This window comes from Podarcis liolepis (genome assembly GCF_965112155.1).
Source record: "Podarcis liolepis genome assembly, chromosome: 3".
NCBI lineage: Eukaryota > Metazoa > Chordata > Lepidosauria > Squamata > Lacertidae > Podarcis > Podarcis liolepis.
The window spans coordinates 75,254,970-75,268,538 of NC_139557.1; the positions used below are offsets into that span (position 1 = coordinate 75,254,970).

The 13,569-nt window shown below is 39.9% G+C and overlaps 1 protein-coding gene across 3 annotated transcripts in view; it reads right to left on the reverse strand.

Annotated features, from left to right (window-relative positions):
• Nucleotides 1–12,185, reverse strand: part of WDR27 (WD repeat domain 27) — a 60,256-nt gene extending 48,071 nt beyond the window's left edge. The window contains exons 1-13 of one of the 3 annotated variants that reach the window (XM_083496435.1): nt 11,176–12,185; nt 9,103–9,364; nt 8,198–8,396; nt 7,518–7,659; nt 6,860–6,984; nt 6,513–6,626; nt 6,056–6,107; nt 5,342–5,412; nt 4,336–4,447; nt 3,683–3,815; nt 2,862–2,965; nt 2,319–2,386; nt 648–781 (exon numbers count right to left, since the gene is read on the reverse strand). In XM_083496435.1, coding sequence (XP_083352561.1) covers nt 648–781; nt 2,319–2,386; nt 2,862–2,965; nt 3,683–3,815; nt 4,336–4,447; nt 5,342–5,412; nt 6,056–6,107; nt 6,513–6,626; nt 6,860–6,984; nt 7,518–7,659; nt 8,198–8,389 — 1,247 coding nt within the window. In that variant the 5' untranslated portion in view covers nt 8,390–8,396; nt 9,103–9,364; nt 11,176–12,185. Of the gene's footprint in view, nt 1–647; nt 782–2,318; nt 2,387–2,861; nt 2,966–3,682; nt 3,816–4,335; nt 4,448–5,341; nt 5,413–6,055; nt 6,108–6,512; nt 6,627–6,859; nt 6,985–7,517; nt 7,660–8,197; nt 8,397–9,102; nt 9,365–10,904; nt 11,120–11,175 lie in introns of those variants that run through there. The other 2 variants (XM_083496433.1, XM_083496434.1) reach the window with 2 other exon arrangements.
• Nucleotides 12,186–13,569: the final 1,384 nt, after the last annotated feature.

Genomic DNA, 13,569 nt, shown 5'->3' on the forward strand with positions numbered 1-13,569 from the left:
AGCTTGAAGATACTTGAAGCTGATGATTACAACCCATCAACCCAGAATAATATTCACTTGATAAAATCTGGGGCAGTACAGTGGTGCCCCGCAAGACGGAAAACTCGCTAGACGAAAGAGTTTTCCGTTTTGGAGGTGCTTCGCAAGACGAATCTCCTATGGGCTTGCTTCGCAAGACGACAATGCCTTGCGAGTTCCTGTGGGGTTTTTTTCCTCCTCCCCCCCCTTTTTCTAAGCCGCTAAGCCGCTTATCAGCTGATCCGATCAGCAGATAAGCCGCTAAAAGCTGCTAATAGTGCTAATCCCTCAATGGGCTTGCTTCGCAAGATGAAAAAAACGCTAGATGAAGAGAATCACAGAACAGATCTTGCGAGGCACCACTGTATTCGGATATCTCGTCCTTTTCCACCATTTAAAATTAGAACAGCATGGTGGTATTTCCATCAAAAAGTCACATTTTCATTATGCAGCAGGTAATGCCATGTAAAAGGAACATTAGCATCTGGAAGAGAAGCACTAATGCTACAATCCCCACATCTGAAAGTACCCGATATCTAACAGTTTATCTTCTAACCTGTGACAAATGCTAGCTGGATGGTGGAACTGATAGAGATTCAAATAATCCAAATGACTTAATGATTCATTACCTGGCAACTACAGAAAGGCCTTTCTCACTTCCACTTAAATGGAGTTCACTCTGCTGGGATCTCAACAGGGCAGCAACATTAATCTCCAGTAAGGCAATTCTATTCTCAAACATTGAAGTTAGCAAACAGAACACCTGCAGAGACATGTCCATGAAGCATTTCTCCCTTCAAACCAAAATAATGCCAACATAGTAAACAGTAATCAGTGGTTTGTAACCTAATGTCTGTGGGCGGAGTTCGGCTGATGGAACAGGACTTTCCCATCTCCCCTTTCTGTGCATCCGCCTCAACACCTCTAAAATTCATTCCTTGGGGGTGGGAAACCCTTTGGGACAATGTGGGATGCAGTGCGCAGGGCTGCAGAAGGGTGGGGAAATTGGTGAAAATCAGGAATCCTCACACAGGAGACCTTTGGATCCAAGCCATTAGAATTAGTAAGACATGGGCTATTTCAGTGTCATGCATGTGTGTATGAAGCTCTGCATTCATTTTACAGTGGTACCTCGGGTTAAATACTTAATTCGTTGCGGAGGTCCGTTCTTAACCTGAAACTGTTCTTAACCTGAAGCACCACTTTAGCTAATGGGGCCTCCAGTTGCCGCCGTGCCGTCAGAGCCCAATTTCTGTTCTCATTCCTGAAGCAAAGTTCTTAACCTGAAGCACTATTTCTGGGTTAGCAAAGTCTGTAACCTGAAGCGTATGTAACCCGAGGTACCACTGTACGCCAGAGTTCACTGTGTGTTTGCAGCTGTTTGCCTTCCCATTTAATCTGCATAGTCCACATGACATTACTCTCCCACAGCACCAGTCTCGATGCTTCCCCCCTGTAAACTGAGGTTTACCTGATACGGGGATAATCTGATGAACTCGGGGAACTGAACAACAAATTTGAGGTCACATACTATTTGTTTCGATGTTTCAGGGTGGATGGCTCAATCTCCGTTGTCTACTACTCCCTTTTTCAAGCCTATCCAAGCCTACTACTTCCTCAATTCTTTCATTTCTTTTCCATTTGTACCCCTATTTCCAGGGCACTCCTGAACGGAAGACTGTAGCCTTATACATATATTAATTTTTATCTCTCGTATTTGCACAAAACTAGAAAACTGCACAAGCAAATTCACAATTGTCTGACTCTGTGCTTTTGCACATTTCTTGGTTGGGGAAGTGTTTTCTAAAGGATAAAAAATAAAGATCCATGCGCAACTATATACACGCATGCCCTGTTGGTACTTTATTAGCATAATAAAATCAGCAAATGAGAAGGCAGGGACAAACACAAAAGGGAATGCCTACTGGTATGAACAAGAAAGATCGAAGTTGCTCTGCATATACAAACTTGTGGTGTAGACTAATTCAAATAGGAAAAATGTGGATTGACAGCTAAATAATGCTCAAAGGCAGAGAATCCCAGATACTTTGGATAGCAAAATTGGGAAATATTTATGCCTTAGGTCTGGGAGAACTGTAGCTGATTAGCGCTAACACAACAGAGCTAGTGATATAAACCAACAGCATAATTCTTTTTTTATTAGTCGTGTGCCACAAATGTGAGGTTTGCTTTCCCCCCAAATTTAAGGTTCCTCTAAATTTTCAGTTTCAAGGAAGAATAAACTGTGCTATAAACAATAAAAAATTAATATTTAAAAATAATTTCAATACTGTACTCACCTTGCCATTGATTGCCTTCCTCATTAAAGCACATGATCCAGCAAACTGAATGCTGAGGGCACTGAAATCTTTACACACAAAAACCCCAATGTTATAAAACATTCTTTTTCTTTGCTAATATAGAAAAGTTCCACATTAAATTAAATACTGGCTACAAGGCTTTCATCATATGTATGGTAAGTTGATATAATTCCACTGATTTCATCAACCTAACGCCAGCGCATAAACTTCCAGTGCAATAACAAGTCAAACCTGCTAGCAGACAAGCACACCTCTGTAATTCTAACTAGCTAGTAGAAACAGAAACAAGACATGAACAATGAGCCTTGGGTTGATGTTTGTGCAACAGAACTTCTCCCTCCTTTCCTGTCCCCTGCAGCTCTCTGCCCACCAGCAAAATCTGCTCCAAAGGGGCAGACTTTGAGGAGAAGACAGAGGGAGCAGAGAAAGGAGAATATCTGTTGTGCAAATGGAACTCCGCTTATGCAGTGATGGACTTTCCATATGTAAATCACACCAAGCTGCAATAATAAATTATCATACCTCTGTAATGTAAAACAGCTTCCAACTCAAAATTTGCCATGTTAATTATGAATAAACCAGTAGAGCTTCCTATCCACAAGCATGGGGCATTCACAGTAGGCAAACTAATTGAAAATAAAAAGAGAAATAGAGTATTTTTTAAAATAAATAAATAAATCCGGCATTCTCTTCATTACAGATACAATGAGGTATTTTTAAGTTTCATAGCTTTTATGCAGATAATTAAGATAATTAATGATGTGAGCTGGATAAGAAGAACACATGAACATGTGTTCCTCCTTTCAATTAGGAACATTTAGGATTTCAGAAACGGTATCTCCCAATCCTATCTCAAGATATTGATGATTGAACCTAGGACCTTCTGCATGCAAAGCACATGTTCTACTACTACTAAGCTATAGCCTGCACTTTAAAGTATGTTTATATTTATGTTTAAAAAGAAAGGTGCAGTGTCAAGATGATGGAGGAGGGAGGTTAGGGGGAAACAGAATGGTTTTATGTGGCTCATCAGCTGCACAGATATAAATGAACACAGACACAAAGATAGAGGTTAGGCGTTATGGTGCTTTAAATGTGAAATTTTATTTGTAATTTGCTTATTCAAGGGTTTGACACTGCACGTTATTAAAATGGCATGCATGTCCTCCATACAATGTCTTCAGGTTATTACAGCAAGGCTGTAATACAGCGTTAAAAAGTCATCACCTGCTATAAAGTATTACCTACACAAAATACTTTTATATGATTTTCTAATTATTCTTCTTATTCTCTTTTTCATGACATACAATATCAAGCAGTGAATGAAAACTTAGTGCACTTACCTGTGTTCTTCATCACCTACATTTATCGACTTGTCACAGAGTTCAATTCTGAGAACTGGAAAGGTAGTTTCAACTGTTTCTTCTTCCCTTAAATTATTTGAAGTATATGCCTTAGAAGGATTCTGAATCTCATCTAGGGAAAACAGACAATGCCTATTAAACTAGAAACAAGTTGCTTAAGACATTTAATGAAAGCTAGAAGCAATAAGCTAAGTTCTTAGCTATGAACTGCTGCTATATAACTCATCTGGCAGAGCTGTCTAGCCTGGGAAACTTGTGCTAGCAAAACACAGCTCCAAATTAGCTTCGATAATACAATTCTCAACTAGTATAAGACAATTTCTGTGTAGTACTATCTATCACAGCACACAGCAGGAGACGGTATCATACTGTCAATTGAATGTGACTTCTTTGGAGCTGACAAAGTTCACACATATTCACATTATAAGTAAAGGCCTCCTTCAAGATCAGTCTTTCTGAGCTGTCTATTTTGGAGGCCTTCTTGATTTGTGTGCCTGTATTATCAATTCCTATGACATCTGGATATAAAGTTAATCCAGATTCGTAAAAAGTATCTATATGAAAAATACATTTTAGTTAGTCATTGGCTAACTAGTAATATTTTAAAATGTATTCCAGAAGCATCATGTTACCCAATTGTTCGGATTTCCTTATTTTGTTGTAAAACTTCTCTCTCTCTTTCTTTATATTTATATGTACCACACAGCGATACTGATGCCCGCTACTCAAGCTGAAGATCCAAAGCTGAAAGAGAGAATAAAACTATAAACTAGCTTTCTGCACTTCTCTTTTAATAAGTAAATGTTTCTGGTATTATCATCTTAATTCAGTGGTGTGGCCAAATACCAAAACCTATAAATATAATAAAGTTCATCTCAAACATAAATTTCCATATTCTCCAACTTGTTCATGAAATTGTATTTTGGCAACCAACTTTTTCTCAGGCAATCAAGTTGACTGTCTTTGATTTGGCTAGATTTCTTCATATATACCAGGCTTCCTCAACCTCGGCCCTCCAGATGTTTTTGGCCTACAAATCCAATGATCCCTAGGTAGCAGGACCAGTGGTCAGGGATGATGGGAACTGTAGTCTCAAAATATCTGGAGGGCTGAGGTTGAGGAAGACTGCTAAATACATTATGTAGATCTCATTGGAGGATTTGTAATGCCTCGTCACAATTTAGGATTTGCATAATGTCTAGGGAGGAGAACAGAGCAAAAAAGGGAGGGACAAACAGCAGAAGTTTAAGTAAAGCTGGGGTGTAGAGGAAGAGAGAAAAATGGCAGTTTTAAACAGCAGAGATTTGAGCAAAGCAGGGATCGAGGGACACAGAATAAAATGGCAGTTTTAAACACCAGAGGTTTGAATAAAGCAGGGATAGAGGGGCACACAGTAAAATGGCAGCTGTAAATAACAGCAAATGTTTGAGTAAAGCAGGGATGTAGAAGTTGGAAATGGTACTTAGTACTCAAAATGTGTGTGGGGAGGAAGAGGCAGAAACTTAACACGTGGATAATGTGTGTGCAAAGCAGGCTGCACAAAAGGAGGTGAGAGGAGGCATGAACATAAGGATATAGGTGAAAACAGGAGTATAAAACTCAAATTACAACATGTCAAATTCCCAGAATGCTTCTTACCTGTCCATCTGCACATCCAGTGATAATCTGTTTATTTTCTTCATCAATGAAGAGACTCAGAAGAGGAAATGCTGGAGAAAAGAGGCAGATAAGAAGCACAATATGGGAAAGAAAAAGAAATAAGGAACCACTGGGCCTAAACAGAAAATCCTCACTATCAAATCAATACAACAGTAAAACACAGAAATCTAAAATAATTAATACTCAATATAATTTTTCATCCCAATATGATGCTATTTTATGGATACAGGAACTCCATAGCACACATAGCTGCAACATCTGTCCCATTCATTTCTATGTAGGTAACAGATGCAATTGAGATCTGCTGCCTCCACTGAAATTAGCAAGATGGCACTTTGGAATGGAGAAATTCTACATATGCACGAAAATATACGTGAAGACTCTGGGTCATGGCAACTACGGTAAGTACAATTACTGCTGTCACTGGGAGTAGCATGGAGAATGGGAAAGCTCATACCAAGAACTAACTTAGTTGGTCTTTAAGGTGCTACTGGAAGGAATTTTTTTATGGAGAATGGGAGTAATGATATGGAACTGAATGTATATTGCATTGTGTTGTTCTAACAATTTATTTTGTTGTTTTCATCCTAAATTAATATTGGAATGGATTAAAATGCTCATCTCTTATGTCAAGTATTATTCTATATGAAAAAGAGGTTGGTTGATACTGATTCATTATTTTTAAAAGCATACCTGTTATTACTGCTGACTGATATATTAAGAGTCCAGTACAATAGTCCCATACCTTTTGGAGGGAAAAACATGGTAACGTATAAATGTCAGTTTATATAATAATGAATGTAACCAGTGTAATACTTTATAAAAGCCATTTGATTTTTCTGTTGATTCCATGGGATGGGAACAGAACCCCACAGACCAAGCAATACAGAAAATTTAATTATGACTGAATAGTAGCATTCAGTTTTAATAACTGATCATGGAAAGCAGATGTGAAGATTATATAGTATACCCAGTCTTTATTTTCCTTCTCCTAATTAGAATATTCTTTATAGTAAAACAAAGCACATTAGCACTATATGGTTTAATATTTGAGTGCTTCTCCTTTTGTCTTAACATTATACGAAACCTCATAGCCTGAGCCAAAATAAATTTTTTTTAAAAAAAAAAACCAAAAAGAGAATTTCCTTGCCTTAAAACTTCTATCTTCAGAAACTGATATAAGTCTATTTTTTTCCCAAGGGCAAAACTCAGCAGCAGTCACTGGAGCCAGGTGACCCTCCAATTCAGCAAGTATAACCTCATCCTGCAATTGATCCCAGAAGAAATACAGATAAAATGTCAAAATAAAATTGGTAGTGTTTGATCCCAATAAATGTGAGAAGTTCAAGTAATGTACTTGTCCATCACTTGTGAAAAATACAGCTGCTGGATGGACCAGAGCACAACTTGCTTTCAAATGATTTCTACTTCTTTGATGGCACAGATAGCTATATTTCAATATCACACTGTGGTATGTTTGACAACATAGGCTCTCACCTTTGCATTTAGCATGTATATCCGATTGCCAGCACATACTGCCACTGTCTCATCATCTGGACTAAATCGCACATAAAGCACCATTCCCAAAAGTGTTCCTATGACAATGCCTTCTGGCATTACCCCTGCAATATTTGAAACATAACACTAAATTATTATGACTATTTGACAAAACTAAAACTTCAATAGTTATGTGAAAGCTAGTTATTTTTAATAGCAAACAACTTCATATATATTTTTAAGCTGGCTAATTAACATACTGATTTCTGAAGCAACGTAGGCTGCAGTCCTAACCATGTCTGCATAGAAATAAGTCCCACCTAATTCAATAGAGTTTACTTCCAAGTAAGTGGGATTAGGATTGCAATCTATACAATTCTACTCAGAAGTAAACCCTACCTACTCTCAAGTAAATGGACAGAATTACAGCCAAAAACATACAAAAAAACCCTCTGTACCATTGTTATTTTTTTTCCCTTCTGCAATACAGCAAAAGACAAAACTAAGAGAAATTAGAAGTTTAAAACTCAACAAAACCTTCACTCAGCATCTCCCACAACCATGGAATCTTCCCTCTTGATAAGCTCCTTTTCACAAGCATAAATCGAGGCTGGTTAGGAGAATCCCACCCACTGAATTTGTATCACAAAGTGTTCACCTTGTAAAAACTTCTCCATGCATTCATCCAGATTCCACACTATTACGTAGTCACGTGAAGCGGAGCAAATGAGGAGTGGATTGTCTTTGCTCCCAAATGCCAATGCAGTAATTGAATGGTGATGACCTAGTAAGTGTAATGGCTGACAAAAGAGTATTTGGTAATTTGAAATAGATATAAAATATGCAGCTAATCAATCAGTTTCTTCCAAAATATTCATTTTAGTTGTACAAACTATCTCTTGATCTCAGAGTGATTTATAGAATTTAAATACAAACATTTCAAACATATATAAAAATATAAACATACAGCTAAAATACCTCCAGTCTAAGAACCAACTAGCAAATATCTGCCCGTTTTTAAAGGCGTAGCTTTTTCAGGGAAAGCTGCTCATTACTGAGGACCAATGTGGCTGCTAATTTTATTAGTATCAAATATGGCTATCAAATAAAGGCTGCCCTTGCTTTTTCACCCCAGACCGTAGTGACTACCCCTTCTGGCTCATATACTATATTGTCTCCTAAGCACTGTTTCCATTCATTTTCAAAGAATTTGCACAGGAGTACTGCACAGTGGGTTGCATTCTTTGGAACATTGTTCTTGTGAATATACATCTTACATGCCAATCTTATGGATTCTTGAACATAAACTAAATCCTCAGAAAGAACTAAGTTTTCAACCTGGTGGTCAGGATCATCAGTAGTATTCAAAATACAAAGCTCATTCCCATTCAAAGGAAAAGCACAGTAATGCATGCTACAAGCAAGCTGGACATGTGATTCTGGCACTTTGGATCTAAAAACTTGTTTTTCAAGAACAATGCTGCTGCTACATCCTTCTTCAGCAAAACAGAGGTCCACAGGGCTTTCCATTGGACAGCTGAAATAGACACCAAATTAGCATTTAATTAGAAATGTCTCATTCATTGGATAGCAGCTACATTTATAATATTTTAAAGTATTTATGATGTTGAAGTAAAATATTTATGATATTTAATAGAAGGACAACATGGCTAAATCATCACAAAATTATTGACCCCTTTATTAAAGGATAATAAATATGCAAGAGTAAGACAAGGACAAAGCCTCACAGAACGCATAGGCATAATAATAATAATAATAATAATAATAAAAATAAATTTTATTTATATCCCGCCCTCCCCAGCCGAAGCCGGGCTCAGGGCGGCTAACAACAATAAAACAGTACAAAAGTACGACATAAACAACATTCTAAAATCATTCATTATAAAAATTAATTGACTTTGGAGAGAAGAATTCAGACGCATCATCTGCCATGAGCCGGGAGGGGGGGTTAGCTTTGGGAGGATTTAGGTATCCTGTGCCCAGTTCTGCCAGCAGAGTTGCTCAATCATCAGAAAGGGAGACCCAGCAGCAAGGAGTGCGCCAATGCACCCACCTATTTCAACCTGGTCTGCAAAACCCCCTAAAAGAAATGAAATTTTGCCCAATTTGATTTCAAACCATGTAGGCAAGTGAAGTGTTTGTCTTCAGATCAGGGTTTGCAGGTGCTGCTGACCAGCTGATAATTTACAATGCAAATCTTTACATCAAACACTGCTGCTTACCAGTTCCAGTTAAAGTACTGCGATGGCACAAGACAGTCAAACTTTATCCATTTCCAAGAGTGTAATGTTTAGGACTGCCACATCACCATGACTGTTTGGTTTTCTGGTTTGTTTCCCTTTCTTGAAAGACCATAGTCATCCAATCATACACAACTGGATGAACACACAATGCTGGAACTTCAGTTGTGCATTCCATTTTTGCCCATTTTTTATTTTGAAACAAAACGTGGACAAGCTGAGCTTTGTTGCCAAAGATGGGTAACTGTGAAAAGAGAACTGCTGGTGATTAAACTTCTAAAAAGCAAAGAGGATTAGACCGTTTCAAGTCCCTTGTTGGCAACAACATAGCAAAAGCTGACAACAAAGGATTTCCATCAGTGTTGCCAGACAGGCAACAATTCTCTTATATGTAAAAGAATTCAGTCTTTTTAAAATTTTATCTTCAGTGCCAGCGTCCTACAAGAATTCAAGCTTGTTCAGTGTAATGCTGTACTAAATTATTTTGGCATCAGCTTTGTATGGGAGGACAGAACAGTATTTGATTCCCAGGGTGGCTGGTAAGTCTCAAGCAGACAAGTGTGTGAGCAGGGGCAGGATTTTCTCTGGAAGTGCTGGCAAGGGAGTCACGGATCACTGTGCTGTAAGGAATTTCAGCAGCAGAAACAGAGTGCGGGAGAGGGGCTTCCTTTTCTCTCCATCTGTCTAGTTTGCAGGTGCCAATGGCTCCAACTCCCATTAGCTCCAGTCAGCATGGCCAATGGTCTGGGATGACGGGAGTTAGAGAGCACCACCACAGCTGCACTCACCCCAGGTCAGTGTTTTTCAATCAGGGCTCCACAAGTATCTCCTCACACCCAGAGGTCCTAAATAAGAAAGACTCTGCATTTTATAATGGTGAAATAAATTATTACCAGTTTTTGCTTTGTTTTGTTTTTCTCCTTTATATATGGAAGGGGAAGCAAGAAGAATTGCCGGCTGCTTCCATTGGGCGGCACTGCTGTACAGCAAGAAACTTCCGCTGAGAGAGGCAAGGGCCTGGCAGACTTGAGTTCGAATTCTCCACTCAGCCATGAAGTTCACAGGCCTGGGTGACCTTGCGCCAGTCACAGTTTCTCAGCCTAACTTACCTCATGGGGTTGTTGTGGGGACACAATGGGATGGTGGGGAGAACTGTACACCCCACCCAGAGCTCCTTGAAGGAAAGGTCCAAGACTAAGTGCAGGGCTGGATTTAGGTTTGATGAGGCCCTAAATTACTGACAGTAATGGGGCCCTTTATATGTCCAGCTGTCCTTTGTCAACAACAAATGGTCACTGTTTTTTGTGTTGAATATATGCTATATGGTAATTTATGGACCAAATAGGTATCTAAAGCCATTTGCACATGTTGCCATGCAACCAGTCCATGAAGAATGTAGGCACCCTATTTACAGAAATGAGCAAACCAGTGATATTTTAGGGAGCAGGCTAGCAAGCAGCGCCCATGACTTACATCATCGGAGCCTACACAACACAAAACACTGTTGCTGTATGTAGGTTTTATTTTATTTCATCATCATCATCAAACCTTTTATTGGCATCACATACAAACATCGATAACATAACAGTACAGAGGTACCGCTTATTTTATTTGTTTTATATCTTCTATTTTGGAAATGTACATCCAGGGTTTTTTTTTCTTTAAATTTTTTTGGGAGCCCAAAAGAGTGAGCCCTAAGCTATAGCTTATTTAGCTTATACGTAAATCCGGCACTGTCTAAGTGTCAACAAATAATACAGAGCCGTAAAGGCTCGAGGAAATACTTGGGGAGTCTGGCGTCCTTTTAAACCTGGCCGCGGAGTCCTTCACCGTGGTGTGAGAACTGGGAGGGAGAAGCCCTCGGGGAAGTGGTCGCAGCGGCCCCCTTCCCTGAAGTGGAGCAATCCATGGGCCTCCTGCTGTGGAGGAAACAGGAGCGTCGACGCCCCTGCTAGGGGTCCGAACGCAAACTGCGCTCTGAGACTCTGACACTTGGCCATTGCTGGATTCCGCCGCGAAACCGTTGGGGGCGTGGCCTCCCGCAGGAATACTTACGTCAGCCAAGGCGCCGCGAGAGGGACGTTCGGTGATTTTCTTCTCGGAGAGCAAGGGGCGGGGCTTGCCCCTTCCTAGCCCTTGCGGACACAGGCGATTAGCGGAGAAGGGGAAACTCGCACTCGAGTCCACCTCCGCGTCTGCCTCACAACCAGCAGCCGGGTACAGCTTTGGTCCGCCTGTCTTCGCCGTCCGCGGCTGCCGTGGAGACACCCGTCTGCCCTCGGAAGTGAGGGGCCAGGGAGGAGGTGGTTCTAATCCTTCCCCAGCGAACGGTCGAGTGCGGGGAGCAGTCCGGTTTCCTAGGTTACAGTGACGCCTACGGAGAGGCCGCGAGGCCAATTCCAGCCGCCGCCTTCGCGTCGTCCTAGCTCTGCAGTTGTCAAATGAACGGAGATTAGTTGACCACACGTGCGCGCCTGCCCGCCCCTTGTAGCAAGGCTCCTGCAGATTTTGCATCTCCCGCGCCGGGGTGGAAGAGACATTAAGAGGCCGACTTTCGACCATGGCTGTAATCCTATTCACATTTATTTGGAGTATGCCCAGATGAACTCAGCACTGCATCAATTTATGTACACAGTGAGAACAAATTAGAAATACCCCTCGTACTGCTAAATTTCTTACCCACTCTTACGCCAAACTTTTTAAAATTAAGGAAAGTGCGTTCATTAGTTCCACTGCAAAGGGGGGGAAATGTACAGTTGCAGAGTTGCAACATGGAAAACCACTGTTTTAGATCCACTGCCAGCTGCCAGGCAAGAGCTGCATTTGTGCCTACCCATTTCTTCACTTGTATCAGTTTCACTCTCCATAGCCATCAGAGTGAACAGCTATAACTGCATGCAGATAGGAAAGTCAGACAAGCAACCAAGGCTGCAGGGAGCTGCAAAAGCAGCTATGCCTGACTTGTTTCTCACTTGAGATCAGATAAACATTTGTTCTTCAGGTTGCAGCCTAGCAGTGCTAGATAACAGGGTTGAGGGCATTATATGAATCGTTCCATTTAAAACTGTATTTCTGTGAAATTACCCCTGACCCAGAGCCACATGAGGCAACAGAAAGCTGTGCACTACATTTTAAGTGAAAGGATAAACAGTGCCAATTAATTCTTGGTGTATGGGTTTCTGTTGCCTCCTGTGGTTCTCTGTGTATAAATTGCCACAAAGAAATACAGACACTTTTATAATAATTAATGAGATTGTATTTGAGATGGCTGGAAGTGGAGTGCCCCCACTCCCAATAAGACATTTTAAATGTACTGGATGTAGCAGATCATATGTGCAACACCTGTTTATTTACATTGGATTCCATTGGTTGGCTCAGGACAACTATGTTTAGGACTACAGTATACATCCTATTAACTTGCATACTTTTAGTAACTGAGTGCAGCATTGCACGTTTAAGTCATGGAATCTAATATGAAGCAGCCCAAATGTTGTGTTTTTCATGTCTAAATTAATCTTCCAAATCTGATTACCTACAAAGACAAAGGACCAACCTTTTCTAACAGAAACCATATATGCCAAGGAAAGAATATCCAAGTCTAATATTGTGACCATTTATACACCATGAAATTGGAACAACATGTGGCTTCCATCTTCCAATAATATGTACTGATTTAAAATTTATGGAAAGAGCCCATTCTAAACCAGTTCACTTCTAGCAGTGCTTACATATTTGCAATTGCATGCACTTGCCCCCACTATAAGGGGGTGGAGTTGGGCACTGCAACTGCTGACATATTTACCAAGGAATGAAAAAATGAGAACCAGATGAGGAGCGAGCACCCAAAATGGCTGGCAGGTAAAATATTTTTATTGCTTTTCTCAGGTACAAAAATAAAGTCAGATATAATAAGAAGAAAGAAAAAGAAAAAAAGAAAGAAAAAAAATCCATCTTTTCAAGACATTTTTCCATCACCAACCGGACTTCCCCACGTCCCCCTCACCCTGCATTCTTTATAATAAAAATATCAACAAATTATTATCTTGTTTCATACATTGCTTTGTACTTTCAAATAGTTACGTTTTAGGTTTAAAATACTTATTAGCAATTTACTTTTATCTTGATATAAATATAATGTCATTTTAAACCTTAGTCCCTTCATACTTATAACCTAATTTCCCATAACGCCGAATCTTGTTGCTGAAGCTAGATTTTTCAAATCATGCAAATTCTTAACATTCATATAACTTATAATATTTTTGTAAATAGTCCTTGAACTTTTTCCAATCCTCCTCCATTGTTTCTTCTCCCAAATCTCGGATTCTGCCGGTCATTTCAGCCAGTTCCATGTAGTCCAACAACTGCGTCTGCCACTCTTCCAGTGTGGGCAAGTCTTGTGTCTTCCAGTATTTTGCAAGAGAGACAAATGTTTTGAAAGCAGAGCTGGAC